Below are 19,574 nucleotides of genomic sequence, written 5' to 3'. Positions count from 1 at the left end.
ATAGTGTACCACTGGACTGTGCAGTGTGGTTACTATAGAGGGGCAGAACAGCAAAGAACTGGTAAGAGCTGGGAGGCTGGAAAGTCTGCTAAGGTGCTGAGTTGGCTTAGACTGGGTGTGGACCGCTACTCACGCTCTGCGCAACACAAACCGCCTCTGAAACGTCTCTTGCCTTAAAAACGATTCTAGCTCGCCGTCTGGTGATGCTCAACGCAAAAACGGCTAGAACTTCTGTCTGCCAGACAACCTTAGGATCTCCTGGCTATTCTACACACAATGCCACACGATAATTATAATTAATTATTCCTCAGAGGGGAAAGTGCTCCAGACCCTAATAATCTTGGTTGCCCCCCACCGTACTTTTTCCGGCTCTGCAGTGCCCTCCTACTTCATGCCCCAGCTATTGCGAACATTATGCAGCGTGAGAGAAACTTCCCTGGAGCTTCCTCCCATGCAGGAGTACTTGGAAGATGTAGTCTTGCCAACCTCCATGTGGCAGCTGGAGATCTCCCACCATTACAATTGATCTTCAGACAACGAAGATCGCCCCCCCCCCGGAGGAAATGGCCGCTTTGGAAGGTGGGCTGTATGGCATTGTACCCTGCTGAGGTCCTCCCATTTCTCAAACCCTGCCCTCTTGAGGCTCCACCCCCCCAAATCTCCAGGTATTTCCCAACCCAGAAGGGGCAGCCCTAAAGTTGGGACTGTGCAAGCGGTTCACTCAAATGAGTCCTTTTTTCCTGCCTGATCATTTATTTACTGCATATAAATCTTTTTTCTTTTGTGGATCTCAAGAGAGCTTGCATAGCTTTTCCAGCTGCTCTGCCATCCAGGTGTGGACCAGATCCAGGCAAGGGTTGCCAGTTGGGGAATTCCTGGAGATTTGAGGGGGGAGTCTGGCGGGGGGAGACTTTGGGGATAGGAAAGGCCTCAGCGGGGTATAATGCCAAGCAGCCATTTTCTCCAGGAGGACTGGTCTCTATTGTCTGGACACCAGATGTAATTCCAGGGGATCTCCACTGAGAGGCTGACAAACCTAGATCCAGCCCTGCTTAGCTTGCTCCAGGTTGGTGTATCATGTGCTCTAACCAGATCTTGGGATCATTGCCCAGCTAGGAGGGAGACTGATAACTGGGTGTAAATACGTGTATGGTTGGCTTTGTCCCACCTCCAGACCTCACCGTGGTGATTTACAAGAACCTCAAGGAAGTAGCAAAGTCAGAAGGTGCCCTAACCCCCATGAATGTAAATGGTAACAGCTGGGTTAGTTTTACTATTATAGTACAAGCTTTGGTGTAGTGGTTAAGTGTGCGGACTCTAATCTGGGAGAACCGGGTTTGATTCCCCACTCCTCCACTTGCACCTGCTGATGTGACCTTGGGTCAGTCACAAGCTCTGGCACAGCTGTCCTTGAAAAAGAGCCGTTTGTGTGAGAGTTCTCTCAGCCCCATCCACCTCACGGGGTGTCTGTTGTGGGGAGGGGAAGGGAAAGGAGTTTGTAAGCCGCTCTGAGACTCCAAGTGAAGGGCGGGGTATAAATCCAATCTCAATCTCCTCCTCCTCCTCCTCCTCCTCCTCCTCTTCTTCTTCTTCTTCTTCTTCTTCTTCTTCTTCTTCTTCTTCTTCTTCTTCTTCTTCTTCTTCTTCTTCTTCTTCTTCTTCTCTTTCTTTTTTTAAACCCCTGTTATTACACTGTGTGCTAAGGAATATCTCTTAACTAAAAATTGGGCGGCAGGGGCGAATAGAGAGGTCCTCTGTTGCAGCAGTGCCCTACTGCAGTGCTTTTCGTGGGTTATCACTGCCGATTCTTCTTGTCCATCCCAGATATTTGGTATGTAGAAAAGCTTGGGATGGAAGACGGCATGGTACGGCCCAGTCTCGTCAGATCTCGAAACCTGAGCAGGGTCAGTAACTGGAAGGGAGATCATCAAGGAAGTATCTGTGGAGGAAGGCAATGGCAGACCACCTCTGCTTCTCACTTGATCTGAAAGCCCCTTACTGGGGTCTTTGTATGTTGGAAGCTAAGCAGGGGTAACACTTGGATGGGAGACCACCAAGGAAGGCTCTGCAGAGGAAGGCCATGGCAAACCACCTCTGCTTCTCAGCTGCCTCAAGAGCTCTCTGCTGGGGTCGCCAAAAGTCAGCTGCGACTCAACTGGACTTTACACACATGCAGAAAAAGCTTGTGAGACATATCTGGTTTCAAGGATATCCTTATAATGTTCCTAGTGAACTGTCTAACTGAAAGAAGAAGCGGGAATTAAGATTGCTGGGGAAAAGATCAACAACCTCAGATATGCAGACGATACCACTCTAATGGCAGAAAGTGAAGAGGACCTAAAGAGCCTCTTGCTCAGGGTAAAAGAGGAGAGCGCAAAAGTGGGCTTGAAGCTCAACATCAAAAAAACTAAGATCATGGCATCCGGCCCCATTACTCCTTGGCAAATAGAAGGGGAAGTCATGGAAGTAGTGACAGACTTCACGTTCCTGGGATCCCAGATCACCGCAGACTGTGACTGCAGCCATGAAATTAAAAGACGCCTGTTCCTTGGGAGGAAAGTGATGGCAAACCTAGACAGCATAATAAAAAGTAGAGACATCACCCTGCCAACAAAAGTCCGCATGGTCTTCCCAGTAGTCATGTATGGCTGCGAGAGTTGGACTATAAGGAAGGCCGAGCACCGAAGAATAGATTCTTTTGAACTATGGTGCTGGAGAAGACTCTTGAGAGTCCCTTGGACTGCAAGAAGATCAAATCAGTCAATCCTAAAAGAAATCAACCCTGACTGTTCCCTGGAAGGCCAGATAATGAAACTGAAGCTCAAATACTTTGGCCACCAAATGAGAAGGGAGCACTCACTGGAGAAGACCCTGATGCTGGGAAAGATTGAAGGTCAAAGAAGATGGGGACGGCAAAGGATGAGATGGTTAGACAGTGTCATCGATGCAATGAACATGAAATTGAGCCAACTTCAGAGGACGGCGGAAGACAGAAGGGCCTGGCGGGAGCTGGTCCATGGGGTCGCGAAGAGTCGGACTCGACTGTGCGACTGAACAACAACAAGTGAACTTGTGGGCTTGTTCACAGGTGCAGCCCCACCGCCAAATTTTCTTGGGCTCATATGTGCCCACATTCATATGGAAAAACCAATCTGTGATCTGGACAAGTGTGCCTAAGTGGTTGTATGCAATGGCTGTGGCTGCTGCAATTGCAGCAAACATTGGTGAAACCACCCTGATCAACACAGTCACACAAAGCAGCGACATTAGGTGTACTTCTGTTTCTGGGATTCATGCTACTTACTTCTCACAAAAAAAGGGCAAATGAGGGTCTGAGGATCTTCACAGCATCATTGGGCATGGCTTCGAGCCCAATGACTAGGATTGTCAGCTGCAGATTGGGGAACAGGTGGAGATTTTAGGGGTGGAGCCTCGGGAGGGTGGGATTTGGGGAGAACAGGGACTTTAGTGGGGTAGAATGCTGGTGTTATAATTTGTGGTCCTTAATTCCAATTATTTTTCTTATTACAGGCCTTAAAATTCAAAATAATCATCAAAAATAAGAAACTTGGGACACCCGAAGAAACTCTCGAACGAACGGGCACAGACATCCACGGTCAGACCGGGGAATTCGAGGAGCTGCAAACCTCGGATGATGAAGTCGATGACGAACCTTCCGCCAAGAAGCCCTTGCTTAAAAAGAGACAGGCATCTTGGAAAGGGGCAGGTCCTCCCCGGAAGAAACAAAAAGTAAGTATGGCTTTTGTGAAAGGAAGGTTCTGAACCTCAGGGATCCTCCTGAATGAAAGAAACCTCCAGGGAGGACGATCTGAATGTTCCAGGAATTTTCTTCTTCAACTATGAATTCATCAGTTTGTGACGCTCCATTTACGCCCACATGCTGACTGGAAGTGTGACAGCAAGCCCTCTTGGCAAATCCATCAGTCCCGGAGCCGGGGCTTTTGGGGATGAGGCAGTCCCTTCTTCTTGGAAATCTCCTCCCTGAGGAGCTATGGAAGACCTCATCCCGCTTGATGTTTCGCTAGGGTGGAGGACTTTTTAAATTTCCTCTAGCATCAGGTGAAAATGGGAGCTGCTTTGTAAATGGGACACAGTGTTGTTGCTGTGCTTGACACTGTGACTTAACTATTCTACTGAGTGAATTTTTGTTGTGAAAATATCATCTCAGAGCTTCTGACTGCTCGACTGCTCATAAACAGATACATCACATATGACTTATGAATAGGATGGTAGACAGGGGTCATTTCGTAGAAAAAGAGCTAGGGGAACTCATTAGCATAACTCATTAGCATATGCCACACCCCCTGACATCAGGGGCCCGGCGGTGGACCTGCAAGGCCGGTGGGAGTGCGAGGAAGCCCCGCAAAGGCCCTCCCTGGCCCCAGGCAGGCAGGGGTGGGGAGAGGCGGGGAGGAAGCAACTTACCCTCCCTCTTCTCCTGCCTCCTCCTGGCTGAATGAGGGCTGGAAGCGGGGCGGCCGGAAGCAGGGGGCGGGGCTTCATGTGCCCCGCCCCCTGCACCTCACCAGGGGGAACTGTGTTCCCCCGCGTTCCCCCCCGAAATGACCTCTGATGGTAGAAAAGAGCAGGAGTCCAGTAGCACCTTGACTAACAAAATATGTGCCGGGATATGAGTTTTTTTGAGTCATGGGCCCTGTTCACACGAGGCGTTTTGGGCCGGGAGAGGGACAGATCGGGGCCGCATCAAACGGGCGCGATCACACAGCAACATCTGGCAATCGTGCCGTGGCCGTCCCCGATCCGTCCCAACCGCCCGAAACGCGCATCAAAGAAGAACCACCTACCTGGGTGGTTCAATTGAATGAGCCGCGGCAAATGCGGCCGTGGGATTGCTGGCACGTCTTTTCGCCAGCGCATCCCCTGCCCCCTGCCGTACTGTGCATGCTCGAGCATGCGCAGTTCGGCAGCCTCCCCCTCTCACTTGTCTCTTCCTCCCCGGCATCTGATCGTGCCGGGGAGCGATGCGCCGCGGCTGAGGGGATCCGTGGGATCCCGCCGCAGCGTCTCAAGTTTGGTGCGGCTCTGATTAGCCACGTTTCAGCCGTCCCGTGTGGCAGGGACCATGGCTCACTTCTTCAGATATCGAATAGTATGATGTAGTGGTTAAAGTGTGAGACTAGGATTTGGAAAATTGAGGTTTGAATCCCCACTGGTGCCATGGAAGCTCGCCGGGTGGACCTCGGGCCAGGCAGGCACGCTCTCTCAGCCTAACCTACCTCACAGGGTTGTTGTGAGGATAAAATAGAGGAGAAGAGAATGATGTAAGCTGCTTTGGGTCCCCCAGCGGGGAGAAATGCAAGGTATAAATGAAGCAAACAAACAAACAATGTAGCTCTTCAGTGTCAGTATTCTATTTCACTTTCTGTCCTACCTTTACCGATACACTCCTCAGCTTTGATGCCATTGGGCACCCTTTCAACCCGCACGTGTTCATTTGAATTAAGCCAAGCCAAACCCAAACCCGTTGCGATTACCATTTGTAATGGGGGGAACTTTGGGCCTTTTATCAATGGAGATGCTGACGACGATGCAGGACAATTGCTGTTTGCCTAAAGCCAGTGGCTGGTTGCTCCCCTAATGCTGTACAACATTACCCACATACATTAATGTGATGTGTTTCAAGGCATTTCCTCCATTTCTCAGTTTCTTATCTTAAAGGTAGAGGTTCCCTTGCTCGAAAGCCAGTTGAGTCCGACTCTAGGGTTGCGGTGCTCATCTCTGTTTCAAAGCCGAAGAGCCAGCGCTGTCCGAAGATATTTTCCGTGGTCATGTGGCCGGCATGACTAAACACCAAGGCGCACGGAACGCTGTTACCTTCCCACCGAAGTGGTCCCTATTTATCTACTTGCAATTTCTTGCTTTCGAACTGCTAGGTTGGCAGGAGCTGGAACTAGAGACGGGAGCTCACTCCGTCATGCGTCAACTCGGGTCTTGAACTGCTGAAGTACTGACCTTCCACAGCCTGCAGTTCAGCGTCTTAACCACTTGAGCTCTAGATAAAATGTTGAAAAAAGAGTACCTATTGTACATTTGACAGGCGGCACAGAGTGCGCTCATATTTGAAGCAAATCAATAAATACATTTTGCACTGCACAGTATGAAGTTCTTGCGATCGTTTCCCAAGTCGGTTGCTTTCAGTCCTTTCCCTACATTTCTGCAAAATTTCAGGACTCGTCGGTGTATTATTCTTCATTAAACTGCTCGGACTCAAGTTCTAGCCGAGCGCGTGTTTGTCTTAGGCAGTGGATGTGACACAGAAGGAGAGCGAGTGAGAATGAATATATTTCATTTCTTTCGTGATGGCACTGGCTGAAGAGTTATGCGCAGCTCATGAGCTGCAATGCGTCTGCCCATGCATAGGATCTTGTTGATTTCTTAGACCAGCCTTTGCGTTCTGCATTGTGGTACCTTAACTTATACCAACAGTATTGCCAGCAAATGCCTGCCTAATCTTTCCCTCAAAATGTTTCATGCTGTAATCAAGCATCTGAGTCCATTTTAAGTTACGGAGTTTATTGTAAAGCTTAAACAGGCACAATAACTGCTGCTTCCCACAGTAAGCCACTGTAAGCAAAGGCCAAATCTCCTCCCGTCTATTTTGTGTTTCCTGTCCTTCCATATTACTACTCCTAGCAGGAAGTGCTTCCAACTCTGATGTTTAGGGTGGTTGTTAGGATGAACACTTCTGTACACAGCCTGGAATGTTGGTTTGCCTTGAGCACCTGGAATGACTCTTGTAATTCAGATTATTATCCTAATGTTTTATATACATCTCATTTAGCATAATTTAAAGCAACATTTGTGGGGTCACTCGTTGGGGTGTGGGGTGCAGGGGTGCATGCGATGCAAAGACGACAGGACACAAGTCTGCAGGAAGCTGATCTGAAACCTCTCGGTTTCCCAGCATTTATTTATAAGCTCAGTTTTCCCCCATTTCCCTCCCCCTCCTTTCTCTCCCTCCTTCTCTCTGCGTAGAGGAAAGTTTCAAGCATTTGAGCATCCTTTTGGAATGTGTGTGTGTGTGTGTGTGTGTGTGTGTGTGTAAGCTCTCTGTTATCTACCAAGGTCACACTGACTGCGTCATTAAGCAGTACCTCATGCTCTTAGCACACAAATACTTTCGGGTTTCCAATCTCCAGGCAGGAGAATCCATTTGCACTGCCCTACAAACATTTTTCAATCTTTCTATATTAATCTCTATAGATGAGTGGATTTCCCCAGTTCTGTTTGGGTTGTGTTCTATTGCTAGGTTACTCTCTGGGTTCTGCTCGAGTCATCTGCACTGAATTTGGTGTTTTTTTCCATTCAGTACTCAGTAGTATGAGCGTAGTCCCAGAAGTGTGGCACCACCATAGAAAAGGATGTCTTCAGTTGCCACCTGTGTAACCTCAGAAGGTAGGCCACCTGAGGTGAAGAAGAAGAAGAAGATATTAGATTTATACCCCGCCCTTCACTACCTGAAGGAGTCTCAGAGCAACTTCCAATCCCTTTCCCTTCCCCACCCCACAACAGGCACCCTGTGAGGTAGGTGGTGCTGAGAGAGCTCTTTCGAGAACTGCTCATGAGAGAACAGTTGTGAGAGAACTGTGACTGACCCAAGGTCACACCAGCAGCTGCACGTGGAGGAGTGGGGAATCAAACCCAGTTTTCCCAGATTAGAGTCCATGCTCCTAATCACTACACCAAACTGACTCTCAAGGACAGGTTGGCCTTCAAGGTCTTCAAGTGAGGTCTTCAAGAGAGCGGACAGGATTCTCTGTGAGGATCTTCAGATACCCCAGGGCACAGCCATTCAGGGTTTTCGAGCTCAAACCAGCACTTTGATTTGCAGCCTTAACAAAGCGGAAGCCACTACGGTAGGGTACACATTTCACCACAAGTGAAATATGCATAACAGGCCAGGGGCCACATCTTGACTTAACTGAAACTTCTACGCAATCTTCAAGAGCAGTGCAATGCACACTGTATTACAGTAGCCAGCACAAATCAAATGATGCTGTTTTCAGCTGGTATAAATTTTGAGAAAATGCTGAAAAGAGCACTGCACCACATATTGAACTGTCTCCCATCTGGTTTCTAGATGAAGAAAGTGAAGCTTGCCCTGGCTCTCTCAGAACTTGTGATTTATGCCAAATCTCGGAAATTTGTCAGCTTTGAAGACTCAAGAGAGAAGCAGAAGTTTTATGAAAATCACTCCATGAGTGAGGGGAAAGCACGAAAGGCGGCAAAAACACAAGGTAATGCTTGACTTTCTCCTGGACAGAGCTGATCTCACTGCTTTCCCCTCTCTGTTTAAGCCATCAGAACCATCAAAACAATTGATGGCACCAGCCTGTCCTCGGACTAGGGTTGCCAACCTCCCGGTGGGCCCTGGAAAACCCCTGGAATTACAGTTGATCTCCAGATGAGCGAGTAGTTCCCCTGGAGAAAATAGCTGCTTGGGAACATGGACTCTGTTGCATTATACGCCACAGAAGTCCTTCCCCAGCCCAAATCTCGCCCACCCCAGGCTCCACCCCCAAATCTCCAGGCCTTTCCCAGCCCAGAGTTGGCAACCCCACCTTGGACCAGGCATTGCATGCTGGGATGTGCTTCCGGCACAGATTCCACATTTACCATGAGTGTCATCGCTCCCATGTCACTCTGTCTATTTATTTAGCTGCTTATGTACATTCTACTGAAAAAAAGGAGCGAACGAAGGGGGAAAAGTAAATCAATGGAAACTTGCGCTTCTCAGCACTAGTACTGATGCCGCTGTATGGTGTTACCCGAACCGGACCGGAACCGGTTCTGGGAGCCCAGCTCGACTCTGAGTACGGAGGCGAGCGGTGCGTGAGTTCAAAACCCGTGTATCCAGAGGTCGGATCGGCGCGTGCTGAAAGCCCGCTATTTCCCAGGAAGACAGACAACAGCTAGGGTTAAAATCAAGTTGTCTTTACTAAAGCAATTGTTCAGACATACCAAAAACAGATGCGTACAAATTCACACAAGCTCCTTAGTTACAATAGGGTAAGAAAACAATAAGCATGAAAAACAACAAAAGCATCAAACAAGGGGGATGACTCTGAGGTATACGATCATACTCATCTGAGATCCAACTGAGAGAAGAAATCTCCTCTTTCCAAGAAGGGCAGCCAAGGCAACAGCTGGTGGACTCTAGACACACGACGGCTGGGCCAGCCACAGCCACGTGTGCGCTCCCTGGTCGCGACTCCGGGGAACTTAAGAGTTACCTGCAGCACCTTAGTGCAGACTAGGGGCAAGGGTGAGCTAGCTGGAGAACAAAGGCTTGCTTCTCCTTTTAAGAGCTGCCTTTTGGGGCAGTCTCTATCATAAAACTTGGGGTACGTCCTCTACTCCTAAGCTATAGGTTGGGCAGGGGGTGACGTCCTACAAGAGGGGCAGTGGATAATATGCAGATTCTTCTATCCTACATCAAAGCGGGGCCATTTGGTGATGGTTGCACCTCCGTTTCCCCGGCAACTTCTTTGCTGCGCCAGATGTTGGGTACCCAAGCCATAAAGGATGTTGTCTTTTCGATGCCAAGCCAGATAACGAGGTGGAATTGTACTCCTTCCCACCGTCCATCACTGCTGGTCAGATCTGTTGCTCATCCAAGCGTCTCTCTGTGTACCCCAAATGGTGACCTCGTTGGTACTGAGGCACATTGCAACATTCCAGAGCAGGCATCTGCTTTTGACCAGGGTGCAGTGGAAATTTCCATGGCAGGCAAAATACTTGGTGGCAGGCATCCCTGTCAGGCCCCCACTGTGGGCAACCTCGGGGTGCAAGGCCTGCCATTGCAGTCCATAGCAACACACACATACACACACATAGCAATGAGCCTCAGGCTCTCAAAGGCACAGATACTTATACATGTAAGCAACATATCATAAGCACAATACAGGCAATATGCAAATGCAAATGGTCACATGGTAACAATGGATTGATGCCTTGTGCCCAGTTGGCACGAAACCAGAAGTAAGGTTTATAGACAGGGTTCCCATTTGTCCAAATATGGCAGGAAACCTTCAGGTCAATTTGGCTCTTGCTGATGCTTATCTGATTGGTAGGTGGAAACTCTGACATAATGTGGGGAGACAATCATTCCTGAACTCCGGAGTCCCTAATGGAGGCTGGTAACCTGGCAACCAGCAGGAGGGTTGTGGGAAGGGACGTCATCCTGGAGGGAAAAACTAAAAAGAAAAAGAGGCTCTGGAAACTGCAGTAACTCTATGGCAATTGTACCATAGAGTTTCTAGCGATTCCTAGAGCTGCCCTTGTCCCTTCTAGGTAGCTAAAGGATTTGCCAGGAACTCTATGGTCAAAACTTTCTGTAAGTAGTTGAGGCCTTATTTTTCTGAAATGTTCTCCAGGGACATTGTCCCCACCACCAACCTCCCACCGGTTGCCAAGTTGCCAATCTCCCTTTGGAGATCTGGAATTCTCGTAGAATGACAACTGATCTCCAGACTGCAAAGATCAGTTTTCCAGGAGGAAACGGCAGCTTTCGAGGGAAAGTCTACGGCATCACATCCCTGCTGAGCTCCGTCCCCAACACCACACTCTTCAGGCACCACCTCCAAATCTCCAGGCATTTCCCAAACTGGAGTTGGCACCCCTAGGAGGGTGCCTTTGGTTTTGTTTGTTTTTTTAAAGCTGGAGGTCCTAACTCAGGCTAACCTAGGGATTTTCAGGACCTGATGAGCTCTGTATGCCCTCCCACTCCTATGAGTCTCTTCCCCATCTCTCTCTTACCTTCTTCCCCCAATCCTCCGTACAGTTTTAAACTGGCTTTGAGAACTCACTTTCATTCAGGGCTCTCAAAATGACCTAAGGATCTGAAAAGTACGCAGACGGAGAGTGATTTCAGCAAAGCGTACTTTATTCGATCAGGAACAAGACGACTTTGGCCGGCTTGCAGGCCGGTTTATATTCCCCAAGAAACCGCCACCCAAAACACCCCCCCACTTCCCAATAGGTTATTTACAGCGGCCGAGAGTCCCATCGGCACTCGGCCAGGAACCTAGCCCCCTGATTGGAGCGGGCTAGGATCCGCATAGTCCATTGTCTCTTGGACGAAGCTCGACGTTTGTCTCTGGACTTGTCTGGACATGTCTGGACTTGTCAGGACTTGATACACCACAGGATCGAAGCCAGGTCCATTTTAACCAAGATTAGCAACGGACACACGCAGCAACAAACGAGAGGAGTGTGTGCAAGTTTGTGCGTGTGGGCTGGATTTGTGTGTGGGAGAGGATTGCCAGCTCTGAGTTGGGAAACTCTTGGAGCTCTGAGATTGGATTCTGTGGAGGGCGGGGCTTGGGCATGGGAGGGACCTCAGTGGGATACAAGGCCATGGAGTTCAATGTCCAAAGCAGCCTCTTTTCTCAGGGAAGCTGATTTTTGTAGCCTACTGATCAGTTGTGATTATGGGATATCTCCAGGCCCCTAGAGGCTGGCAACCCTGGTGCAGGGTTGACAGGTCCCCCCCCCGGTCACCAGCAGAGGGTGGGGGGGTTAGGGTTGCCAGATCCAGGTTGGGAAGCTCCTGGAGATCTGGGGATGGAGCCTGGGGAGGACAGGGACCTCAGTGGGGCACAGTACCACAGAGTCCTCCCTCCAAAGCATCCGTGTTCTCCAGGAGAACTGTAGTCTGGAGACGAGCCGTAATTCAGGAGGATCCCCAGGTCCCACCTGGAGGCTGGCGCCAATGTTCCCTCTAAGCTGTTGAGTCTTGTGAGCAAAAATTCCACTTTGTGAGCTACCGGCATTAAAGTTGTGAGCAAGCGATTTGGCTACTGCATCAATTAGTTTGCTCTGGAACCGTCCTTCCTGAGCTAAGACAAAAATCTGTGAGCCGGAGGCTAAAAAACCGCGAGCCAGCTCACACTAACTCAGCTTAGAGGGAACACTGGCTGGCACCCCTACCCTAGTGTGAGAAGGCATGGGTACAGGGAGAGAACATTTAGGATTTTCTCTCTACTTTTTTTTTTGGAATCCTACTTCCACAATTATGGAAACCCAACCTCCAGAAATCGGAAAGTTATTAAGTAAGGCATTTTTTTTTAATACAGCCAAGTTTATGCTCTAATAGGCTGATCACTGGGCCAAATTATTTCCATGTCATGCACATCCATCTACCAGAAATTCCTAACTAGTGCAAAATATCAACAATTTGGAAGCATCTGCCTACTGAGGTAAAACACATACTTGAGAGAAATGGGATGTATTCACTTTTTAGTAGGAAATAGCTTTTTAGTAAAGACAGCTAGGTGTAGTGGTTAAGAACGGCATGTTGTAGTAGTTAAGAGCGGCAGACTGTAATCTGGAGAACCGGGTTTGATTCCCCACTCCTCCACATGAAGCCTGCTGGGTGACCTTGGGCCAGTCACGGTTCTCTCAGGACTCTCTCAGCCCCACCTACCTCACAAGGTGCCTGTTGTGGTGAGAGCTAGCATGGTATAGTGGTTAAGAGTGGCGGAAACTAATCTGGACAACCAGCTTTGATTCCCCACTTCTCCACATGCAACGAGCAGGGTGACCTTGGGCCAGTCATAGTGCTCTCAAAACTCTCAGCACCCACCTACTTCTCAAGGTGCCTCTTGAGGGGTGAGGGAGGGAAAGGTGATTATAAACTACTTTGAGATTCCTTAAAGTAGAGTAAAGCCAGGTATAAAAACCTACTCTTCGTATCATGGATTTGAATATGCTTCATTGTATTAAATTAACTTGTCTACAAATTTGTACTTAATTTGGGAAGGAAGGTCTGTAGAAATACTTGTGGAATTTGTCAGAAGTGCACATCAGAATATTTTATTATACACATAAATCAAGATTAAACTGGTAAAAGTACAAAATCATAGCTTTTACATCAGTTGGGCTATTTTCCAAGCCACTATTTATAACGTGCCTATGAAAATGTCTCTTGGCAGCTACTGAATTTGTCCAACACAACGTCAGATTTATTACAAGGATATACCCCAAAGGGACACGGGCAAACTCCTCCAATTACAATCCTCAAGAATTCTGGAATGTCGGGTGCCAGCTAGGTAGGTGAGGTGATTAAAGTTCAGAAGCATATATGTATTTTTGAGATGTAATTTAATATTTTGGTTAACTTACTCCATTGCCCTTTACATTTAGTGAAATAAGTTTTTAGTAGGTCCAATGGGGTCCTTCCAAACTCTGTTATTGAGTACATAATGGTGCAAAAACTTGAGCTAAACTCCCATTGAAGTCAAGGGGATGTAAGTAGACTTACATTGATGTAGATTTCTGGACAATTCGTGTTTTGTCTCCGGGGTTGCCATCTAGGGTTGCCTTTTGCTGGCGGGGGGGGGGGGGGGGTTTTCTTTTTGGGGGGGGGGGGGGGGGGGATCTTCTCTCTTGGGATCTTCTGGCACAAGCCGTGACAAAATCACCTGGAAGTGATGTCATCATGCAAGGCATATCGCCAGGGGGACTCTCTAGCATTCGGCTAAAAACTCTATGGTATCATAGAGTTTCCCTGCCGAATGCTAGAACGTCCCCCCCAGTGACATGCTCTGCATTATTACATCACCTCCAGCTGGATCCAGGCCAGTGGACTGGGGACCCCTAAAGCGGGCACCCCCCGCCCCCGTGGGGGGTCTGGCAACACTATTGCCATCTCTGGATTGTGAAATGCTTGAAGATTTGGGGGGCAGGCTAGGAAGGACAGGGTTTGGGGAGGGGAGGGACCTCAGGGGGGTACAATGCCATTGAGTCCATTCTCCAAGTCAGCCATTTTTTTCCCAGAGGAACTGATCTCTGTTGTCTGGAGATCAGTCGTGATTCCAGGAGATGTCCAGGCCTGACCTGGAGCTTGGCAACCCATTGTCTGCCAAACCCTTACAGAGTTCAAAAGGAACCATCAGAAAACGATCTATTATGTTTTTTCACCACCTTTTCTCCAAGAAGCTCAGACCTGTGTCGATGGTACTCCCCTCCCCTGTTGATCCTCACAACAACCCTGTGAGGTAGGCTGGGCTGAGAGAGCAACTAACCCAAAGGCCTCTGGGGAGCTTCATGGTTGAGTAAGAGGGATTTTTGATTGGGTTGAGTCCTTGTACAGTCAATGGGCTTAGAAGGGCATAGGGCAGGGGTGGCCAAGCTTGGTTAATGTAAGAGCCACGTAGAATAAAGGTCAGATGTTTGAGAGTCGTAAGGCATGAACAAATATCACACACGTGTTTTTATTGAAAAATAAGCAAATTTGCTTTTTATTAACATTAAATGAGATGGCCAAAAACAAAACAAAAAACACAAAAGGGGTAAAAATAGATGTTGATAATGATATTTATTTGTCCAATGATATTTATTTGTTTGCTAATGATATTTCTTTAAGAGACAGAGAAAGATAGAGGTGGAAAGAAAGAATGAAAGAGGTGGAAAGAAAGAGAGAGAGAAACAAAGAAAGCAAATAGATGGGTGAAGGGAGGGAGGGGGAAGGAAGGAAGGAAGAGAGAGAGAGAGAAAGAAAGACAGGAAGAAAGGGAGAAAGAGCAGAGAAAGAAAGCAACTTTAACTTTAAATGCATCCTCCAAGCATGTCCCCATGCTGGCTGGCTTGGCTTGGCGAATGGATTTAAAGAGACAAATGCCTCTCCAAGCCAGCCGGCAGGGGAGGGGCTTTGAGATCACATTTAAAGTTAAAGTTGCTTTCTTTCTCTGCTCCCCCCCCACACTCCAAGCCTACCCAGGGAGGGGAAAACTGGCTGGGGAAAGGAAGACCAATTAGTGAGGCATGCCTCCCCTTCACTTCCCCAGCCACCCTGCGAGGAGCTGCAGAATATGTGTGAAAGAGTCACATGTGGCTCCTGAGCCACAGTGTGGCCACCCCTGGTGTAGGGTTACCCTGTGAGTCTCCTACCGCTCAGACCCTTTACGTGCTTACTTACTATTTATTATTTACTTATTATTTATTAAATTACATTTCTAGACCACCCTCCCCTGTAAAACAGGGCTCAGGGTGGTGTTCAACAGTAAAAGGCATTCATAATTTAAATGAACAGATTAAAACTGTAAAAAAATACACGTTAACCTGATTAGATCGGGCAAGGAAACTTCAGATTGCGCCACTGTCTGGTGGTGGTGGGGAGGTAAGAAAATGGGAGTGCTGGACAGATGGAAATCGTCACTGCCCTCAACCAAATGCCCGGCGGAGCATCTCTGCCTTACAGGCCCTGAGGAACTGCATCAAGTCCCACAGGGCACAGATGTTACTTGGCAGAGAGTTCCACCAGGTTGGAGCCAGGGCCAAAAAGGCCCTGGCTCTGGTTGAGGACAGCCAGATATCACCAGTGAGTTCTCATATGCAGAGCACAGTTGTCTTCGGGGGGGGGGGGAATACCAGAAGAGGTGGTCCCAAAGACATGTGGGTCCCAGACTGTTCAGGTCTACTTAGTGCTACTGTATTTACAGTGTTATCCTCAGCAGGTCTACTTGGAATCCTACTTAGGTCTACTTAATAGGTCTTACTCCCAGGAAGGTGTTCTTAGGACTGCACTGTGAGTGGGCCTTATTCAAAAGTAAGAGCGCTATAAGACTGTGGTTTTAGTTTTTGCGCTGTGGATTTAAAGTTTGCAAGTTTTATGCCACTGTATTATTGATTACGTTTTATTGCACGAGATCGATTTTTCAACGCTTTAATCTCTTCACCTCCTGAAAAACCTCGTTGAATGTAAAATGCATTGGATAAATAAACATTTTTTTTAAAAAAACTTATACACACACTTTTTGGATGCTACGTCCCTTGAACAATAATGCTTTTCTGACGTAATGAAACACATAGCGGAGAACCTTATATACTCAACGCAAAACTATTAGTATGCTGCCCACATACAACTGCAGTATAGTTGTGGAAACAAGCAGGTTAGGATAGCCATGCAACTCTTTTTCTTTTATTTACGGAGCAGAATCGGGGAAAGCAGTGATTTATTTGCAAGGAGGGAATTCAAGGTGATTATTTAAATAGAATGTTATCATTTCCATTACATTTCTTGACACACTCCATTTAAAAAAACACACACATGGAAACAGGATTAGAGAATTCAGAAAGCTCTTGGAGATATTGCCGTAGCACTAGAGAAACAGGAACCCACTATAATAGCGCCAAATGACTTAATCAGGATTCATTCATATTAAGTAAATAGCTACAGTTTTGCTGTGCAAAGCAAAAGATCGATGCCCACGCCATCTAGAATGTTTTCAGACAGAATGGCAGCAAGGGCTCCTTGCGCACATGGAAATTCAGATGTGCACACAAATCTCCTGCGGTCAGGTTGCTGATCCTATCACATGAGACCTGCTGTAGCGACTTGCAGTGTAGATATATGAAGTCATGAAGCTCCCAATCAGTGTTCCCTCTAAGCTGAATTAGTGTGAGCTAGCTCACAGTTTTTTAGCCTCCAGCTCACACATTTTTGTCTTAGCTCAGGAAGGATGGCTCCAGAGCAAACTAATTTATGCAGTAGCCAAATTGCTTGCTCACAACCTTACTGCCAGTAGCTCACAGAGTAGAATTTTTGCTCACAAAACTCTGTAGCTTAGAGGGAGCATGGCTCCCAATTAACCTCAGTCAACCACAGCCTCCTGTACACCCTATCCCATCTCCAAAGCGACTTCTTTCTAAGCACAGCTATGCAAGTTCGTCAAGGGGAGGTTGAGGCTTAGAGGTAGAGCATCTGCTTGGCATGCAGACAGCTTCAGGTTCAATCCCTGGCACCTCCTGTTAAAACGATCAGGGAGTTGGTGGTATGAAAGACCTCTGCCTGAGACCCTGGAGATCTGCCACCACTCTGAGTAGACAACACTGACCTTCATGGACTGATGGTCTGTGATTCAGTGTAAGTTAGCTTCATGGGTTCACAGACATCAAACCTAGGTTTGTCCCTCAAACTGGCATCTCTGGTTAAACGGATGAGGGAGCAGGTGGTGTGAAAGACCTCTGTCTGAGATCCTGGAGGTCCATCACCAGTCTGAGTAGGGGGAAGTAACCATGTCCTGCCGGAATTCCTTTTGCTGTGAGGAACCAAGGAAGTTCGTAGCCACGCGTGTATGTTAGAGTTCAGTAGGGCAGACTTTAATAAACTCTGAGGCATGATGAGAATCATTTCATGGGCATGACGACTGGAAGAGAAAGGAGCAAGTGAAGGGTGGGCTCTCCTAAAACAAGAGCTCTTGCAAGCTCAAGCCATCTCAGTAAGTAGGAAACATGGTAGGGAATCCAAGAAGCCAATGTGAATGAACAGAGAACACCATGATGTGCTAAGCGAGAAAAAGGAAATGTTCAAGAAATGGAGGCGAGGAGATATCTCTACAGAAGAGCATCTGCGTGTTGCTAGGCACAGTAGGTCAGCCATCAGAGAGGCCAAAGCTCATAGTGAGCTAAAACTGGCCAGGGAGGCTCACTACAACAAGAAAATCTTCTTCAGATATGTGAGGAGTAAACACAAGATAAAAGAAGTGATGCGCCCACTGTTGGGTGAAAAATGGAGAAACTCTGACAGAGGACAGAGAGAAAGCAGAAAGGCCCCATTGCTGGACCTCCTGATGGCACCAGTATTTTGGCCACTGTGTGACAGAGTGTTGGACTGGATGGGCCATTGGCCCGATCCAACATTGGCTTCTCTTATGTTCTTATGAGTAATGCCTATTTTGACTCAGTTTTTCCCCTGAAGAAGAGAACAGGCTCATCTAGAGATGGTAGTAGGCAAGTCACAGCATCTGGGCTGTTGGTTGACATGGACAGAGAGGTAATTGAGAAGCACCTGGCTGAGTACATATCCCCAGGGCCAGATGGTGTGCACCCAAGAGTGCTCAAAGAACTTTCTAGAGAACTTGCAGAACCTTTGTCCATCATCTTCAAGACCTCTTGGTGGATGGGAGACGTGGCACGAGACTGGAGGAGGGCAGATGTTATCCCAATTTTCAAAAATGGAAGGAGGGATGACCCAGGAAACTATGGGCCAGTCCTAGGGACGATACTGGAACAGTTTTTAAAGGGATCAACCTGCGAGCATCTAAAGGACAACTTGGTGATCCAGGAAAGTCAGCACGGATTTGTTCCCAACAGGTCCTCCCAGACCAACCTCATTTCCTTCTTTGATCACGTGACGAGCTTACGGGATTGAGGAAATGCTGTTGATGTTGTTTACTTGGAAGACTAGAAGACTGTGGACTGGACTCCAGGGTAGTTAGGTGGATAGGGAACTGGCTGGAGAACTGTACTCAAAGAGTAGTTGTCAATGGCATTTAATCTGAATGGAGGGAGGTGTCTAACTTTTTGACAGTCAGAGTTGTACCACAGTGGAATCAGCTGCCTCTGGAGGTGGTGAGCTCCCCCCTCACTGGCAGTCTTCTAGCAGTGGCTGGACAAACACTTGTCATGGATGTTCTAGGCTGATCCTGCATTAAGCAGGGGGTTGGACTAGATGGCCTGTATGGCCCCTTCCAACTCTGTGATTCTATGACAACATTGACCTTGATGGATTGATGGTCTGTGACTCAGTGTAGGGTAACTTCATGATCTTCTTCGTGGTCTCTGTGCTTCACACCAATGGGATCTAGTGCGCCTGCGCTGGATCTGCCGGTGCCTAGCAAGCTCTCTTAAAAGGATTTTCGTGCCTGACCCAACTGAGCATGCTCAGGAGCCCCAGTGAGCATGCCCAGAAGGGCAGGCACAGACATCCCACCAGTTCCTACCAACCGCCGCGTATCAATCTCCTAATAAAACAGGTAGAAGAAGACAGCAGCGGGGCAGGAGGGCGGGTGGTGTGAATGCACAGATGACCACTCGAAGATCACCAGTTACTGGTAAGCAACCTGTTTATCTTCTTCGTGGTCTCTGTGCTTCACACCAATGGGAGATTAGCGAGCAGTAGCCTACCTGGAGGCGGGTGCTGTCAGGTGTTTACTGCTTAGCCGATGATAAAACCTGACGTCCCAGACTGTCACTGGTGGACTGGCGGACGTCTAAGGCGTAGTGCCTGATGAAGGTATTAGGCGTGGCCCAGGTTGCGGCTCTGCAAATGTCTTGCAGCTGTACTCCCTTCAGGAACGCAGTGGATGTAGCGACAGCCCTGGTGGAATGAGCCCGTACCGGGCCTGGCAACGGCTGTTTCGCCAGTAGGTAACACAGTTCTATCAGACCTACGATCCACTTGGATAGATGCATTTGAAATTTGCGCATAGAAGTATGGAGAGTGTTGAAAGACTTTTGAAGGAATGTGGAATTTCTGTTGTGAATTGTGATAAGGCAAAGGAGAAATGTGAAACGTGTCTCAAAGCGAAGGGCACAGCCCCAAAATATTCTGGAAAATTTATGGCTCAGAATGTGGACTTTTTAGAGACTGTGTACAGTGATCTTGTTGGTCCACTAGCGCCATCCTGTGGCGGGAACAAATATTTTGTGACTTTTACTGAGAATAAAACAAAATATACTTTTGTGTATCTGATGAAGAGCAAAGATGAGACACTGAATAAATTCAAATGTTACCTGGCCACAATTAA

General features: G+C 47.9%; 1 protein-coding gene across 1 annotated transcript in view; it reads left to right on the top strand.

Moving 5' to 3' along the window:
* Nucleotides 1–19,574, top strand: part of PLCZ1 (phospholipase C zeta 1) — a gene marked incomplete at its 3' end in the record, with an annotated part of 103,207 nt that overhangs the window by 42,879 nt on the left and 40,754 nt on the right. The window contains exons 7-9 of the mRNA XM_015409589.1: nt 3,532–3,750; nt 8,123–8,279; nt 12,978–13,094. Coding sequence (XP_015265075.1) covers nt 3,532–3,750; nt 8,123–8,279; nt 12,978–13,094 — 493 coding nt within the window. The remainder of the gene's footprint in view (nt 1–3,531; nt 3,751–8,122; nt 8,280–12,977; nt 13,095–19,574) is intronic.

Source organism: Gekko japonicus, unplaced genomic scaffold (assembly GCF_001447785.1).
Source record: "Gekko japonicus isolate JY-2015 unplaced genomic scaffold, Gekko_japonicus_V1.1 scaffold1997, whole genome shotgun sequence".
Classification (NCBI taxonomy): domain Eukaryota; kingdom Metazoa; phylum Chordata; class Lepidosauria; order Squamata; family Gekkonidae; genus Gekko; species Gekko japonicus.
Note: the sequence above shows the minus strand (reverse complement) of the source record. Positions and strands in the feature narration are given on the sequence as shown.